This window comes from Astyanax mexicanus, chromosome 1 (genome assembly GCF_023375975.1).
Source record: "Astyanax mexicanus isolate ESR-SI-001 chromosome 1, AstMex3_surface, whole genome shotgun sequence".
Taxonomy (NCBI): Eukaryota; Metazoa; Chordata; class Actinopteri; order Characiformes; family Acestrorhamphidae; genus Astyanax; species Astyanax mexicanus.
Window position 1 is genome coordinate 91,550,400 of NC_064408.1, and position 13,812 is coordinate 91,564,211.

At 38.8% G+C, this 13,812-nt stretch overlaps 2 protein-coding genes across 3 annotated transcripts in view; both read left to right on the top strand.

Annotated features, from left to right (window-relative positions):
- Positions 1 to 13,812, top strand: part of neto1l (neuropilin (NRP) and tolloid (TLL)-like 1, like) — a 125,722-nt gene that overhangs the window by 84,045 nt on the left and 27,865 nt on the right. For both annotated transcript variants that reach the window (XR_007441358.1, XM_007254762.4), the window contains exons 5-6: positions 4,880 to 4,921; positions 5,041 to 5,168. Coding sequence is in view for 1 of the 2 variants with exons in the window: in XM_007254762.4 (XP_007254824.2) it covers positions 4,880 to 4,921; positions 5,041 to 5,168 (170 nt within the window). In the remaining variant the exon portion in view is untranslated. The remainder of the gene's footprint in view (positions 1 to 4,879; positions 4,922 to 5,040; positions 5,169 to 13,812) is intronic.
- The window catches only part of si:dkey-118j18.2 (uncharacterized), a 129,227-nt gene that overhangs the window by 48,452 nt on the left and 66,963 nt on the right, over positions 1 to 13,812 (top strand). The gene's annotated exons all lie outside the window — the stretch shown is intronic.

Genomic DNA, 13,812 nt, shown 5'->3' on the forward strand with positions numbered 1-13,812 from the left:
AATTAAACTGAAAGGTAAAAGTAAATGATTCTCTATTGAATGTAACCCTACATCAAAACTCTAATCTTAACATTTTAGCATTGTGTTTAGAGTTAGATTTAAAGTTTAGGTTAGGGTTAAGGTAATGGTTAAGTGTAGGGTTAGATTTTAGGGTTGATTAAGGGTTAAGGGTAGGGTTCTGTTCTATTTTAAATAAATAATTAATAATTAATAAATAAATAAATAATTAACATTCAACATATGGTTAGTTAAAAGACATTCAGTTAAATTTTAGTTGAATGTCAGTTGAGCATCAACAAAGCCATCAAATGGACCATCCAAGTAAAGTGTTACCGGCCCTATTTTAGCATTCTATAGGTGAGCTGTTAACCGTGTACTGTGGTTAAGGGCGTGTCATTGTATGTTTTGTATTGTGAGGATGCAAAAAGTATATTTTGCACGGCTCAAAACATGCAAAAGGCACTTACTAATTATTTTTATTAATCATGGGTGTGTTTTGGGTGTAACGTGAATAAACCAGTCAGTTGCCATTCCCTTGCCATTTAAGAGCCAGGTGCACTCTGTCTTTGGTGGATTGCTAGTTTAATGGTGCAGCTCTTTTATGCTTTTCAGCAGAAGAAACTGACCTGCGTGTTTGCGCTGTAAAGGTGTGCGAGTAGTTTATTTACAGGAACAGTAATGTAATTTTATGTAGTATTCTGTTTATTATTTATGTAAAATTTGGGTTTGTGCACTGCTGTGTCTGTGTTTGTGTAACAAGAGGGGGTATACACACGCTGAGAGTGCACAGGCATCTGACAGGTGACTGTTGTCAGGATTTTAATCAGACAGGGGCGCATCTGTGTTTCCCGCTGCCAAGATAGCAACACCCCACTTCCAGACCACCACAGCCATTAGCATAAATATATTCCTAAACCCCTTCTCTATTTTAATGGCGCAGGTGCAAGGAAAGAAAATGACTGTTGGAGGGGTGTAAGATAGCAACAAGCATTATGATGCACCTTGCACAGGGTGTAAGATAAAACCCTGTATGTTTTTTAGGGGCTGGAAATACTATTTTAACAATTGATGAACAGTGTACTAGTATAACAAAAGCTTGCCATGCGTTATGTTAGCTAAAATAAAGGCAGTGTGTTATAAGAGCTGGAACTGATTAATATGTTTGTAATTTATTCGTACTAGCATAACATTAGGAATATGTGTATCTGGGTCAAAGAGTCATTTACATTTACATTTACAAGCATTACATTTACAAGTTTACATTCCCTTGTGACGTTATTCATTAATGTGTATACAGTGCTACAACTGTTTGAGTTCAGAAGGTCACTGTTTTACATTCCCCTCCTTTTCTTATATTTTTACTCTCTATACTAGCATAATATTGTCTGCCCATGTTTATACATGCTCTACATATCTCAAAATAAAATCAGTGAATTGTAAAATGGTACAGCTATCAATTATTTCCGTAATTCATAATGTAGAGCTTATAAATATGAAATGATCTTGAAGAAAAGCAATTGAAACAGGTGCCATATGGGGCCCTGCTGTTTTTCTGCTCCTAACAGAGAGCAAGTATATTTAGCATTACTGCAACAAAACAGGTAACAATGTAAGAGCATTATGTAAGGATATATTTATTCTGTAGGAACATCATAAGCATGTATTGGTCTATTTTTTTCACATGCATTTCATCTGGACGACAACTTGACATTAGCATATGTCTCTGTGTGGGCGAGCGCGTATGCCAAGGAACCTTGATAACCAGTCAGTACCATTTAGATGAAAATGGAACTCTGCTTTTTTAGCCAACATGTTTGATACATTCACAGTTATATCTACTCATAAAAGACCAGCTTCCTGTCTGTTTGAATGGGGAGATTTTTTTTTTTTTTTTTTTTTACAATTTGAACAATATGTTTAAAATAACTGGCAAAATCTGACGATTAGTTTATTAAGCTTGAATCCATAATTCTCGAAAGATGGGACTTTTCGGCTTCGTATGGCTACTGCACTTGCGCAGGTCTCCTCAAGGAGTCCAGGCTTTCATGCTAGCAAGCTGTCCGCCCATCACTTGCAGTGAAAGCAGCAAGCTGATTGGCTCTTTTTTGTTAAAGGGTTGTACTTTATCCTTTATACATTAACTGAGGTTCATTGAACAGTAGAGATTTTGCTGTGTAAATCTGTAGATTAGGAGCCATCGGAGAAACCATCGTGATTTGTGATGTTCAGGATACAGCTGGGCGCATTTTCAAAGAGCGCGCGAGCGTCCGGATTCAGTTTGAAGACACTGAGCGAGAGACTGATTGTGAATGTAAATGCCAGAGCCATGGTCCCATTTCCACACTCTTCTCTGCTTTGATCACACATCTCATCTTCGTACTGCCAGCGAACTTCATTTGATATAGCAATTTTCTCTCTCTCCTCTCATTCCATCTCCCTCCATCTCCTGCTCTCTCTTTCTCTCTCACTCACTCTCTCTCTCTCATAGTCTTGTCTGTAATATCTGTTCATTCTTTCATTATTTCCGCTCCGTAGCTGGTTAGGCTCAGGCATGTCGCAGCCTGATCTGAATTTCCAGCGTAGATGTATGACAACTTTTGAAAGCGACACTACATTAAAAGCTTGGCCAGTCCTGCTTTAATGAATGGAATATCCTGCTTTCAGTTATGCTGTTTTTTCTGCTCACCTTTCATAGTGTATTGGCTCCATATCTTCCCTTGGCATCACTTATATGATTCTGAGGTATCAGGTCGGCTCCACACATCATGCTGATATTACTCCAGGGTAGAGAATAGAAGCAGGAGACAAACCACAAAACTCATATGTATCCTCGGTTTATGCCACACTACTGTCATTACAGCAGCTTTACGACTGAGGTGACTTTCACAAAGGTGCTTCGCTACCTCACACCCACCCACCCGCTGCATGTTCATCTGTGTGGCATATTGGAATGTTGTGCTTTATTGGACCAGAGAGCATTTATTACAAGGTAGGGGGTTCTAATAAAGTGGTAATAAACTTGCCAGTGGATTGAAATACAAGGAAAGTGTTTCTAATAAAGTGGCCAGTGAGTGAAAACACATTGTAGGTGTTTCTAATAAAGTGGCCAGTGAGTAAAAAAACATTGTAGGTGTTTATAATAAAGTGGCCAGTAAGTAGATAAACAAGTTTAGAGGTTTCTACTAAAGTGACCAGTGAGTGGAAGCATGGGGTAGGTGTTTCTAATAAAGTGGCCAGTGAGTGAAAGTACGAGGTAGCTGTTTCTAATAAAGTGGCCAGTGAGTGGAAGCGCAAGATAGGTGTTTCTAATAAAGTGGCCAGTGAGTGAAAGCACAGGGTAGGTGTTTCTAATAAAGTGGCCAGTGAGTGAAAGCACAGGGTAGGTGTTTCTAATAAAGTGGCCAGTGAGTGAAAGCACAGGGTAGGTGTTTCTAATAAAGTGGCCAGTGAGTGAAAGTACGAGGTAGCTGTTTCTAATAAAGTGGCCAGTGAGTGGAAGCGCAAGATAGGTGTTTCTAATAAAGTGGCTAGTGAATGAAACCACAGGGTAGGTGTTTTTAATAAAGTGGCCAGTGAGTGGAAGCACAAGGAAGGTGTTTCTAATAAAGTGGTGAGTGAATGGAAGCACAACTTAAGGGTTTTTGATAAAGTGGCCAGTGAGTGGAAATACAATGTAGCTGTTTCTAATAAAGTGGCCAGTGAGTGGAAGCAGAGGGTAGGTGTTTCTAATAAAGTGGCCAGTTATTGGAAGCACAGGGTAGGTGTTTCTAATAAAGTGGCCAGTGATTGGAAGCACAAGGAAGGTGTTTCTAATAAAGTGGCCAGTGAGTAAAAGCACAAGGAAGGTGTTTCTAATAAAGTGGCCAGTGAGTGGAAGCACAGGGTAAGTGTTTCTAATAAAGTGGCCAGTGATTGGAAGCACAAGGAAGGTGTTTCTAATAAAGTGACCAGTGATTGAAAGCACAGGGTAGGGGTTTCTAATAAAGTGGCCAGTGAGTGGAAGTAACAGGTAGGTGTATCTGATAAAAGAAACAGTGTTAAAACAAACAAGTTGGTGTTAGTAGTAATAAAGTGTACAGTGAGTTTACAGGGGCAGTAAAGTCTGATTCTGTTAGAGGAAGAAACATTGATCAGGTTTTCAGGAGGGTTGGCTCTGTATTATGGGGCCATTTCAAGCAGCTGCTGCAGCTGGAGGCAAACAGTGGGTCACACAGGGACACGTTTCCCTCCAAACCAATCTATTACTGTGTGCGTGTGTTTCTGTGTGTGTATGTGTGTGCATTTAGGTTCTTGTGGGGACTGAAACCCCCCGGATAATAAAAAAACATGAACGTTTAAATAGTTGTGGAAATGTTTGGCAGCTTTGCACAAGGAAAATACTTTTTTTATCTGACAAAACTGCAGCTTTTATTTAAAAAATAAATAAATAAAAATAAAACAGGGTCTAAAGCTGATCTTTTGGCCTGGTGTTTCCACCATATTTCTGCACATAACCTTCATATGGACCAAAAGACATGCAGCATGTGCAGTATACTCAGTATACTTGCCAGAGTGAAATGAAAGCGAATAGCTGCCAGTTGCCATTATGCAAAATACATCATGCTAATTGGTGGCTATTGGATTGCTTTCACATGTTAGCTTTGACTTTAATACACCTGTGTGCATCAGAGCGAAAAAAAAAACAGCAATATTGAATACCCTCGTTATGATAGATGAACATTAATATTCAAGCTAAATAAATGCTAATAAATGCTAAATAAATGCTAAATGCATGAATGCATCAACCACAGACTTAAAGACATAAGCAGTCTTGACAGATTGATGATAATCTATGATAGTAAAGCTTTATGTGCTAAAATGTGTCTTATTCTCTTTTTAGATCCTGATTTTAAAGACATGGGCATCCCCAAGCCTCTGCCCTGTACGTATCCTTCATTATCATTCTCCTCTCAACTCAACTAAAAAGTACATTCTGTGTTTTTAAACTCTTCTAACATTCTCTTTTTCTCTCACTCTCCTGAAAACACTGTCTCACTGCAGTTTGCGAGTTTGAAATGGGTGGGCCTGAAGGTATCATCGAATCCCAACAAATCACCAAAGATGGTAAAGCATCTCCGACAGAGGCGGTGGATTGCAAGTGGTTCATCAGAGCACCCCCTCGCTCTAAGGTAAACTCTTGTCTTTATATTGTTTTTATTATTGAGATTATTAAACAAATTTTTTGGTCTAAAGTCTAATTTACAAAGTCCATCTCTCCTCCCTTTCCCCAAATATCTTTAGTCAGCCATGTCATGTTTGTTGTCGGAGGTTTGCTTCTTTAGTTTCGTCCTGGAGCTTATATTCCACTAATTAGCATGGTATTAACTCGGGATGTCCTGGTCCGATCCACTGAGTTGTGATCAGAACTAATACAAGCATATTTGAATGGTTTGGGATACATGTTGTCCTCAGAATTCCATTAGCAAACATTTTGACCCAGCTGGCAGCACAGAGGAGAGTTCTCAGACAGTAAATAGCCATAGAGAATGCAGTGTGGATCTACAGGGGTTGGACAATGAACCTGAAAATGGCTAAATTGGAGCAGCCTGGTGGCCAATCTTCATTAATTGCACATTGCACCAGTAAGAGCAGAGTGTGAAGGTTCAATTAGCAGGGTAAGAGCACAGTTTTGCTCAAAATATTGCAATGCACACAACATTATGGGTGACATACCAGAGTTCTAAAGAGGACAAATTGTTGGTGCACATCTTGCTGGGACATCTGTGACCAAGACAGCAAGTCTTTGTGATGCATCAAGAGCCACGGTATCCAGGGTAATGTCAGCATATCACCAAGAAGGACCAACCACATCCAACAGGATTAACTGTGGACGCTATAAGAGGAAGCTGTCTGAAACGGATGTTCTGGTGCTAACCCGGATTGTATCCAAAAAAAAGAAAAACACAGCTGTTCAAACTCCATCAGAACTATCTGTCAAGACAATCAATTAATGTGCTCTAAAACCAGGTGTTTCAGTTTCATTGTCCAATCCCTGTATTTTACAGTGGAACATAAAAACATAACATAAACTATTTGTAACGTAACATAATATAGTTGTAATATATACACCTAAATCATAATATATTTGCCCCAACACTGTGGAGTTGCTCAGTAAAGCTCAAATAAACTTAATATTGATGAGTTATTATTGATGAGGATTCTGAGGTAGGAAGGCATTAAGTCATCTCTGAATTGAAGTTCAGTAATCTAGCCTTCTGTTTTATTGGGGGAATATGCTAATAGATAATGACAACACAGCTTACTGCTCACATCCAGCAGTGAGCTGCCGATATCTTGGCAACGTCAGGGCTGTCTTCGTGATTCAGTTTCAGATACCTTAATTTATACACTGCCTTCTGAGACAGCTGGAAGAGCATATCATTATATCAACTAGATTCTTCCAGTTTCAGATACCGCAAAAGTACATATTCCTGACTTGAATTTAAGCATATTTTTATAAATAGAATTTTGTTGCATATCTGCATATCTTGTGTGCTATAATTGCTTGAAGTCGTAAACATCTCTTAGGCATCACCAGGTGCAGAATATCTTTTCTGGTGATGCTTTGCCAAGCCTATAATGTAGCCATCTACAGTTCTGGCTTGTTTCATGGGGGCTTGGCTATTCAAGAATTTTCTTTTTTCTTTTGTTGTACTTTGAAAAACACCTGCACTGCCTTGGCAGCTCAGCAGATAAGATAGTAGATAAGACGTTCCTATACACTTCATATACTTCAGATAAGTGTGCCAGTGTCTGTGGCAGCCACACATGCCTGTGGCAAACCACCATGTTTCACAGATAAGGTGTTATGCTTTGAACCATGGGCAGTCTGCCATTCTTTTGAAAACTGAATTCTGACCATTTCGTTTTATTGGTTTATGTCTTGCGTTGCAACTTTCTAAAGGGTGTTTCTGATCTGTCAGAGAGAGACAGTTGATGATTTTTCTGAAGATTAGTGAGCATTCTTCTAACATTAGCTGTAAAGGTGCTCCTTGGCCTACCAGTTCCTTTGCTATTAAAGAGTTTCCCAGTGCATACCGATCTTACTGATGTTAAATCAGGTGAGCTGCTGATGGAACTGAACATATACACATGCTGACTGAGAGCATCCAGGAGAAACGTGGAATTAAACTTTGTTCTACAGCTTGGCACAGGATACAAACTACTTACCTAAAAATGCTCTACTGAGCTCTACGGACTCAGTCAGTATCAGCTCTCTACATGAGTAGGTGACAGACGATCTTTTGACTGGTGCTCTATGCCTTTACTTGTGAGTATGTGGATGTTTTTTATAGCAGAACGGAGGCGCTCTTTTGGGGTCAATATTCATATCACGCAGGATGAGAGGGAGAGTACAGGGGGGACAGCTTTTGGGCTGGAAAAGGTCAGGCTATGAGCCATGTGGTTTTATTTGGTGTCAGGAGTGTTTTTAATCAGCTGGATGTTGCCAGGGGAAAGCTTGTGAAGTAGCTCAGACCTCAGGCTGTTTGTTACACTTTTGTTGGACACTTTTTTGGACCCTATGGTTCTGTATGTGCTGCTTTAGCACACAACTGCCAGTGTTTTTCCTGCATCTGTTTTGTGCTTTAAGGCCTTTCTGAGGATGGACTGAAACAGAAATCTTTTAGTCGCTTCCTTAGCAGTAATATGAGCTTTGGCAGGCTGAGGCCATAGAGATTAGGAATGATGGAGACAGAGTGAGCCACGTCATTGGGGGAAACCACGCCCCCTTGTGGGACAAGCATTCCGCTTAGTGGGAAATTGCGGCTTACTGTGTTTTTAAAAAGCTTTAACATAGAATATCAACACAGGCCTATCTTGATACCCCTCTGTCTGAAGAAAGGGAAATATATATACTAACACTAGATATGATTGGAGTCCCTCACTGTTCGTTTTCCATCCCAATTTAAAAAAAGTCATCTGTCATTTACTTTTACTCGTCATATATCAATATCTCACAGAAACAACAGCCAGGATAAGCTAGTGAACATTAGATAACACTGTGCTCAAAATACTCAAATCCATAGCTTATCATGCTGCCTTGTGCACCTACAGTTGCAATTGAAAGAAGAATAAAAGGCTTGATAAAAGAAAGAAGGAAAGAATAAGAAACACTAGCAGCAAATCCTGCGCTAAGATGCACCTCATGGCTGATAATATTCAGGCCTAATGTGATTTATTGCCTTGCCAATTGATTTCAGTGCTATCTGATGTCCTTGTAGGGAAGTAAATTAAAAGCATATGTCCTTGTCGCTCATTGACAGATCTTTCTGACTGAGGCTTTCAGCTGTTTTTATCACTTAATGGCAAAGAAAACAGAACAGAAGGATGTGAAATAAAGGGTTGTGGTTTATGATCCTGTTTTATTTTGATTTAGCAAACAGATTTCACCACACAGAAGGAAAATAAATCAATGAATGTGCTTGATCACAATTAGGCTGCACAATATGTCATAACAGCATCGTCATCTCACTGTGGGCATGTGTAAAAGTCACAATGCAGAATGTCAATTTAAGGATTACTGGCTTCCGGTGAAACCTAGTGAAAATTGCTGCTTTTTTATCAAAATATATATTTTTTTATCAAAATCAGTGATGTCAGTACTTAGTCGTTACTTAGTAACGCGTTACTCTAATCTGACCCTTTTTTCAGTAACGAGTAATCTAACGCGTTACTATTTCCAATCCAGTAATCAGATTAAAGTTACTTATTTAAGTCACTGTGCGTTACTCTCTCTCTCTCTCTCTCTCCACCTCATCTCCTCCATCCACACACACACACACACACACACACACACCGCTCCCTTACCCATTTCCCCTCCGCTCTTCCCCAATCACACGCGTCTCACTTTCTCCCCTGTCTCTCTCTCTCTCTCGCTCGGCGTGTCTTTAGTTTGGGTCCGGACCCGGACCGCAGTCTGCAAATATGTGATCCCTGGTCTAGACCATATACACGGTTCTGTTTTATAAAACCACTCCCTGCTGCCCTGCAGAGAACAACAAGTTCAATGTTCAGTTTTACAGTGTTAAATATGTCAGGTCAAGAAAGACTTTCTTTATTTTATATATTTTATATAAAAACAAGTATTTATGTTTAGTAAAATCAAGAAAGACCCTATTTTATTTTTTATAAAAAAAAACTTATTTTTTAGGAAATAGTTCAACTTAATAGAGATAAATTGTTGATGTTAAAAAATGCATTTTCCAATAAAGGGAGTATTGGCAAAACTGGTTATAATGTTTATGTTAAGGCGGCGGGAGGTGGTGTCTGCAGCTGCTGAAAGTAACTAATAAAGTAACTTGTAAAGTAACTTAGTTACTTTTAAAATCAAGTAATCCATAAAGTAACTAAGTTACTTTTTAAAGGAGTAATCAGTAATCAGTAATCGGATTACTTTTTCAAAGGAACTATACCATCACTGATCAAAATATATAAAAAACTATTGCATTTTTTTCCAGTATTGTGCAGCCCTTCTTTAAACACATAAATCATTTTTAGTCAAGTAGCATATTCTACTTTTTACCTTATCTTTATATTTTTGCTCATTTCTTTGCAAATTTATTGTCAGCTGCCCCCAAAATGACAATATAATACTTGATGAACAATGATTTTCAATGTAAAAAGATTATGTTTTGGAGCATTTATATCAGTCCATTCAACACAACATTTGAAAACAACAAAGAACCACTGTCACGTTAATAGATTATGTAAAAAAGTGAAAAATTGCAAAATAATAATTAAGTTTTGAAACAAAAAAAAACTCAACATTAGCTCAATTACACCACAATAACTTCACATGACTCACTCAGCCTAGCAGCAGTTGCTAGGAAAGAGCACATTTGTGAGCACAGGCATGGGTAGATCAATTTGGCCCCCTACTTAAACGCTGTGGTCTCTTTGCTAGATCCCTGTTGATTCTCTTGTGCCATTTAGTAGATTACATGACAGGCTGTTGGCTGCGGTATTAATACATTTAAATGGACTGTAAGTGATTGGGCGGCCCAAGGCCTCTCACCGCGGGACTTTAATTGTGTTTTCGGAGTAGGGTTGCCACACATGGCGAATAATCCCTGTTTTAGGTTGCCAGAGTTAATTCTGTAAATGGGTTTAGATCACTGTAGTTTTTTTTTCTATGTCCCATAGGAAAGTTTACTTTAAGCATAGTAGAAGGGGGGAAGGGAGGGGCTGTGTTATGGGCAATATAATCACATCACTGCACGGTTCAAACTGCACACACACACACACACACACACTAATATTTCTTAACCAGTTAGACTTCTGAGCCTTCAGTCTTCAACGACACACACAAACCACATCACAGCCACTTTGTTTGATTTACTGGCAGAACATAGGAGTGAGTGCTAGCTGGCTGGGAAGAGCAGTCGAGTAGCCAGAGTTTTTTTTTACTTTTAAAACTGCAGGTGATTTGTTGCTGTTAGACATTTCACACAGACAGAATTAACTACCAGGAATAAAACTTGGTGGGTAGTCGTGACAGTATGTCATGGAGTCATCTTCATTTACGAATCTTGCTTTTGTCTTTTTAAACTTCCTGACGAACTGGTGTCATGGTTTGGTACAACTACATATAATTTTTGGTCTTCATTAAAGGCACTTTAACAGACCATCATTACGTTAATGAAATCCTGCGGTCGGTGGCCCTATTTTTCTGAATGCTCACTGTTGGTGCACTGTTCCAACAGGACAATGTTCATCCATATGTTGCTACCACCTCAAAAGCTTGTCTTGCAGGCACAGTTGCTATACAGTGGCCAATTGCATTGCACTGCTCTTTTTCATGAAGATAGCTGTGAATTTTCGAGCTTGAAATGAATTATCACAGGACACCATTAGGAACCTCTACAACTCATATTAATCTAAATCTGTATTCATGTATTGTTTCTGGTAACTTTTGTCTTCTTTCTTCTTTCTTTTTGGCTAACATTGCAATCTGTCACTGTTTTCTGAAATTGTTTGTAAAAAAAAAAAATAATAAAAAAATTAAGATGGGTTTTTAAGTACAGATGTACACAAAGAAATATATAAACACTAGGGTGTAACTGTGCCTCTCATGTTACTAGGGCGATAACCCCCAAGGATAAATTTTCACTACCTATAGTTAAGGAACATATTTGTACTATATTACTATACTATATTCAGTTGTCTTTTTTCTACTCTTAAGTTACTCACATTTAAACCTGATGTCACGAATGGAGGCGGACATAAATGCAAGTTTAGCTTTATTTAAATTAAACAAGATGAACAAAAGCAAAACAGAAAGCAAACACTGGTAGGAATAACACACACAAAAAAACAAGAATAAACAAGACTAAAAAAAATAGATTATGAAAAATCAGACAAGGGGAATCAAATTAAAAGACTAGATACATTAAACAACAAGAAAGAGAAGAACTAAGACCAGACTAGGAGCACAAAAACACACAGACCAGACTTGGAACACACAAAACTAACAAAGCAAAATACTAAAGACTTGATAAGAAACACTGAAACAAAGGAGCTTATATACACAAAGAGAGTGAGGAACACCTGGGACTGGTAACGAGGGGGCGGGGTAACAAACAAGACAAGAAGGTACTCTAATGACAAGGTGGGGCTAGGGTGGAGACAGGACATAAACACAGGGCCATGTGCTAGTGGATAGCAAAAGTCCAGGAGAACAGAGGACAGGAGCAGACAGGACAAAAAAAAGGAAAAACACAAGACAGACATGGGCTAAGGTGTGACACCTGAAGTATCATGTTCTACTGTTGTGGGTACATTTACAGCCACATGTACAGTTTGTACTTTGCTAAACAAAACATTCCTATACTGATCATTACATGACATTAGATATTCCATCTGTTTCTTGCCCAAATCCATTTAATAAGGAGAAGCTCAGTTTTATTTTTTTTATTTTTTTTTTTCATGTATATGCCACTAAAACTATGTGTTTTAGGTTGGAAATTTAGATTCATATGAAGCAATATGAGGCAATAAGGCTTATTATTTTTGAGGAAATGTGTGTTTGCAGGAGCGCACGGTCCACCAGCACACATTTTGTGCTTAACAAAACATAAAATATACAGTTATGCACTGGTTTCACAAACACTCTAGCACGACTGCAGTGAGGCCTTTCAAACATGAATGGCTCCGATTCTTCACCATACAGAGAAGCTTTCTCTCAGCTGACTGGTGCTTTAGCCATCAGCTGGCACCCAGCACAAATTAGTCAGCACAGGGGACGTGAGCTGCACCTCAAATACACACAAACACACACACACACACACACACACACACGTTGAAAAGAGATAATACACAGCCCTAAAGGTTGCTGCTTTAACGACAGGCGCACGCTGATAATGTATTCCAAACCAGTGGTGGAGAAAAAGCTTACTAATTGAAAAACTGTAGCTGAGAAGGCTAATTAGAGTGTACTCAAGCAATCAAGCCTGGGTTGCAATCCTGGTGGTTTAGGGATGCACTTCAAATGATCCACGAGAGAATGGGGAAGACAATATTGCTGGAGTTAAAGGGACAGTTTGGGACAGTTCCCACCTTGTTCTAAACGAAGTACTTTAGTCAGAACAATTTTGGCGAATGAAGTCTTGATTCTGTAGTTTTGCACTAAAGTTATGAGGTCTATGCCACTTCATGGCCCAGATACTGTATAAAGGCCAGCAATTAAAAATTAACATCAGGGGCGATTCTAGGATCAGAAATGTTAGGGATGCTGAGCACCCAACAAACCCAGCTACATCACCGTTCCTTAAAAAAAAATTGAGGAGAGTTCCCAGAAGGGGTGAGTGTCCCATAGAAGAAAGAAGAAGAAATATAACCATTTAGATGCTAAACAGATGCACAAACTATTATGTACAAAGAACAGATGTATTACTTTCATTTCAAACACCTTTTCAGCAGATAAGACGGTCAAACTATAGGGCAAACAGTTTAAGATATTTTTTTTATCAAACATTCCTCCCACAGCCACATTCTTTGTTACTTGATCTAATTTAAATAGATAAAAGCAGAAAGCTACTCAAACCTCAGAAAAACTACAAGATTTTTAGGGCATCTGCTCACACTGGACAATGAAGTCCATATATATTTTTACCTTATTCTTTCACCTGAACCTGTACCTGCTAATTACTTAGGAAAAACAACCCAGAATCCATGGCTGACTGGTTGGCCACACACACACACATCCATATACACACACACATACATCACCTGTCTCATCATATCTTAACACCTTGCCTATCTATGTGTGTATATATATGTATATGCCTCTCCACTTATAGACAACACACATAAAATAAAATTGAATTGAACATAAACACTTAGAACAAGGACTCATACTTAATATTTAAGACTGACTGGTGTCTATAGTTTACACGATTTCTTATGGAATAAATTATAGCATCATAGCACTGTTTATCTGTTTATATGGAGGGTAAAGACTAGTACATCTCCTCTGATACATGTGAAGTCAGCCACCATCATTGCCATGTAGCATCACAGCACACTCGGAGGAAAGAGCAGTGACTCGGTTCTGATACAACAGCTCACAGATGACTTGTGCTGATCAACATCACCCTTTGAAGTGGAACATTACATTTCTGTAGCTGGGCAGGCATTTAACATTTAACACGGTTGTGGTTGGTTGGTTGGTTGGTTGGCTGGTTGGTAATTATCATGAACGGCAGCATCTGGGTTGAGTTGACCATCCAAGTTGACAAGCTACAACCACATTAATTCCAGCAGTGTTCTTCAGCT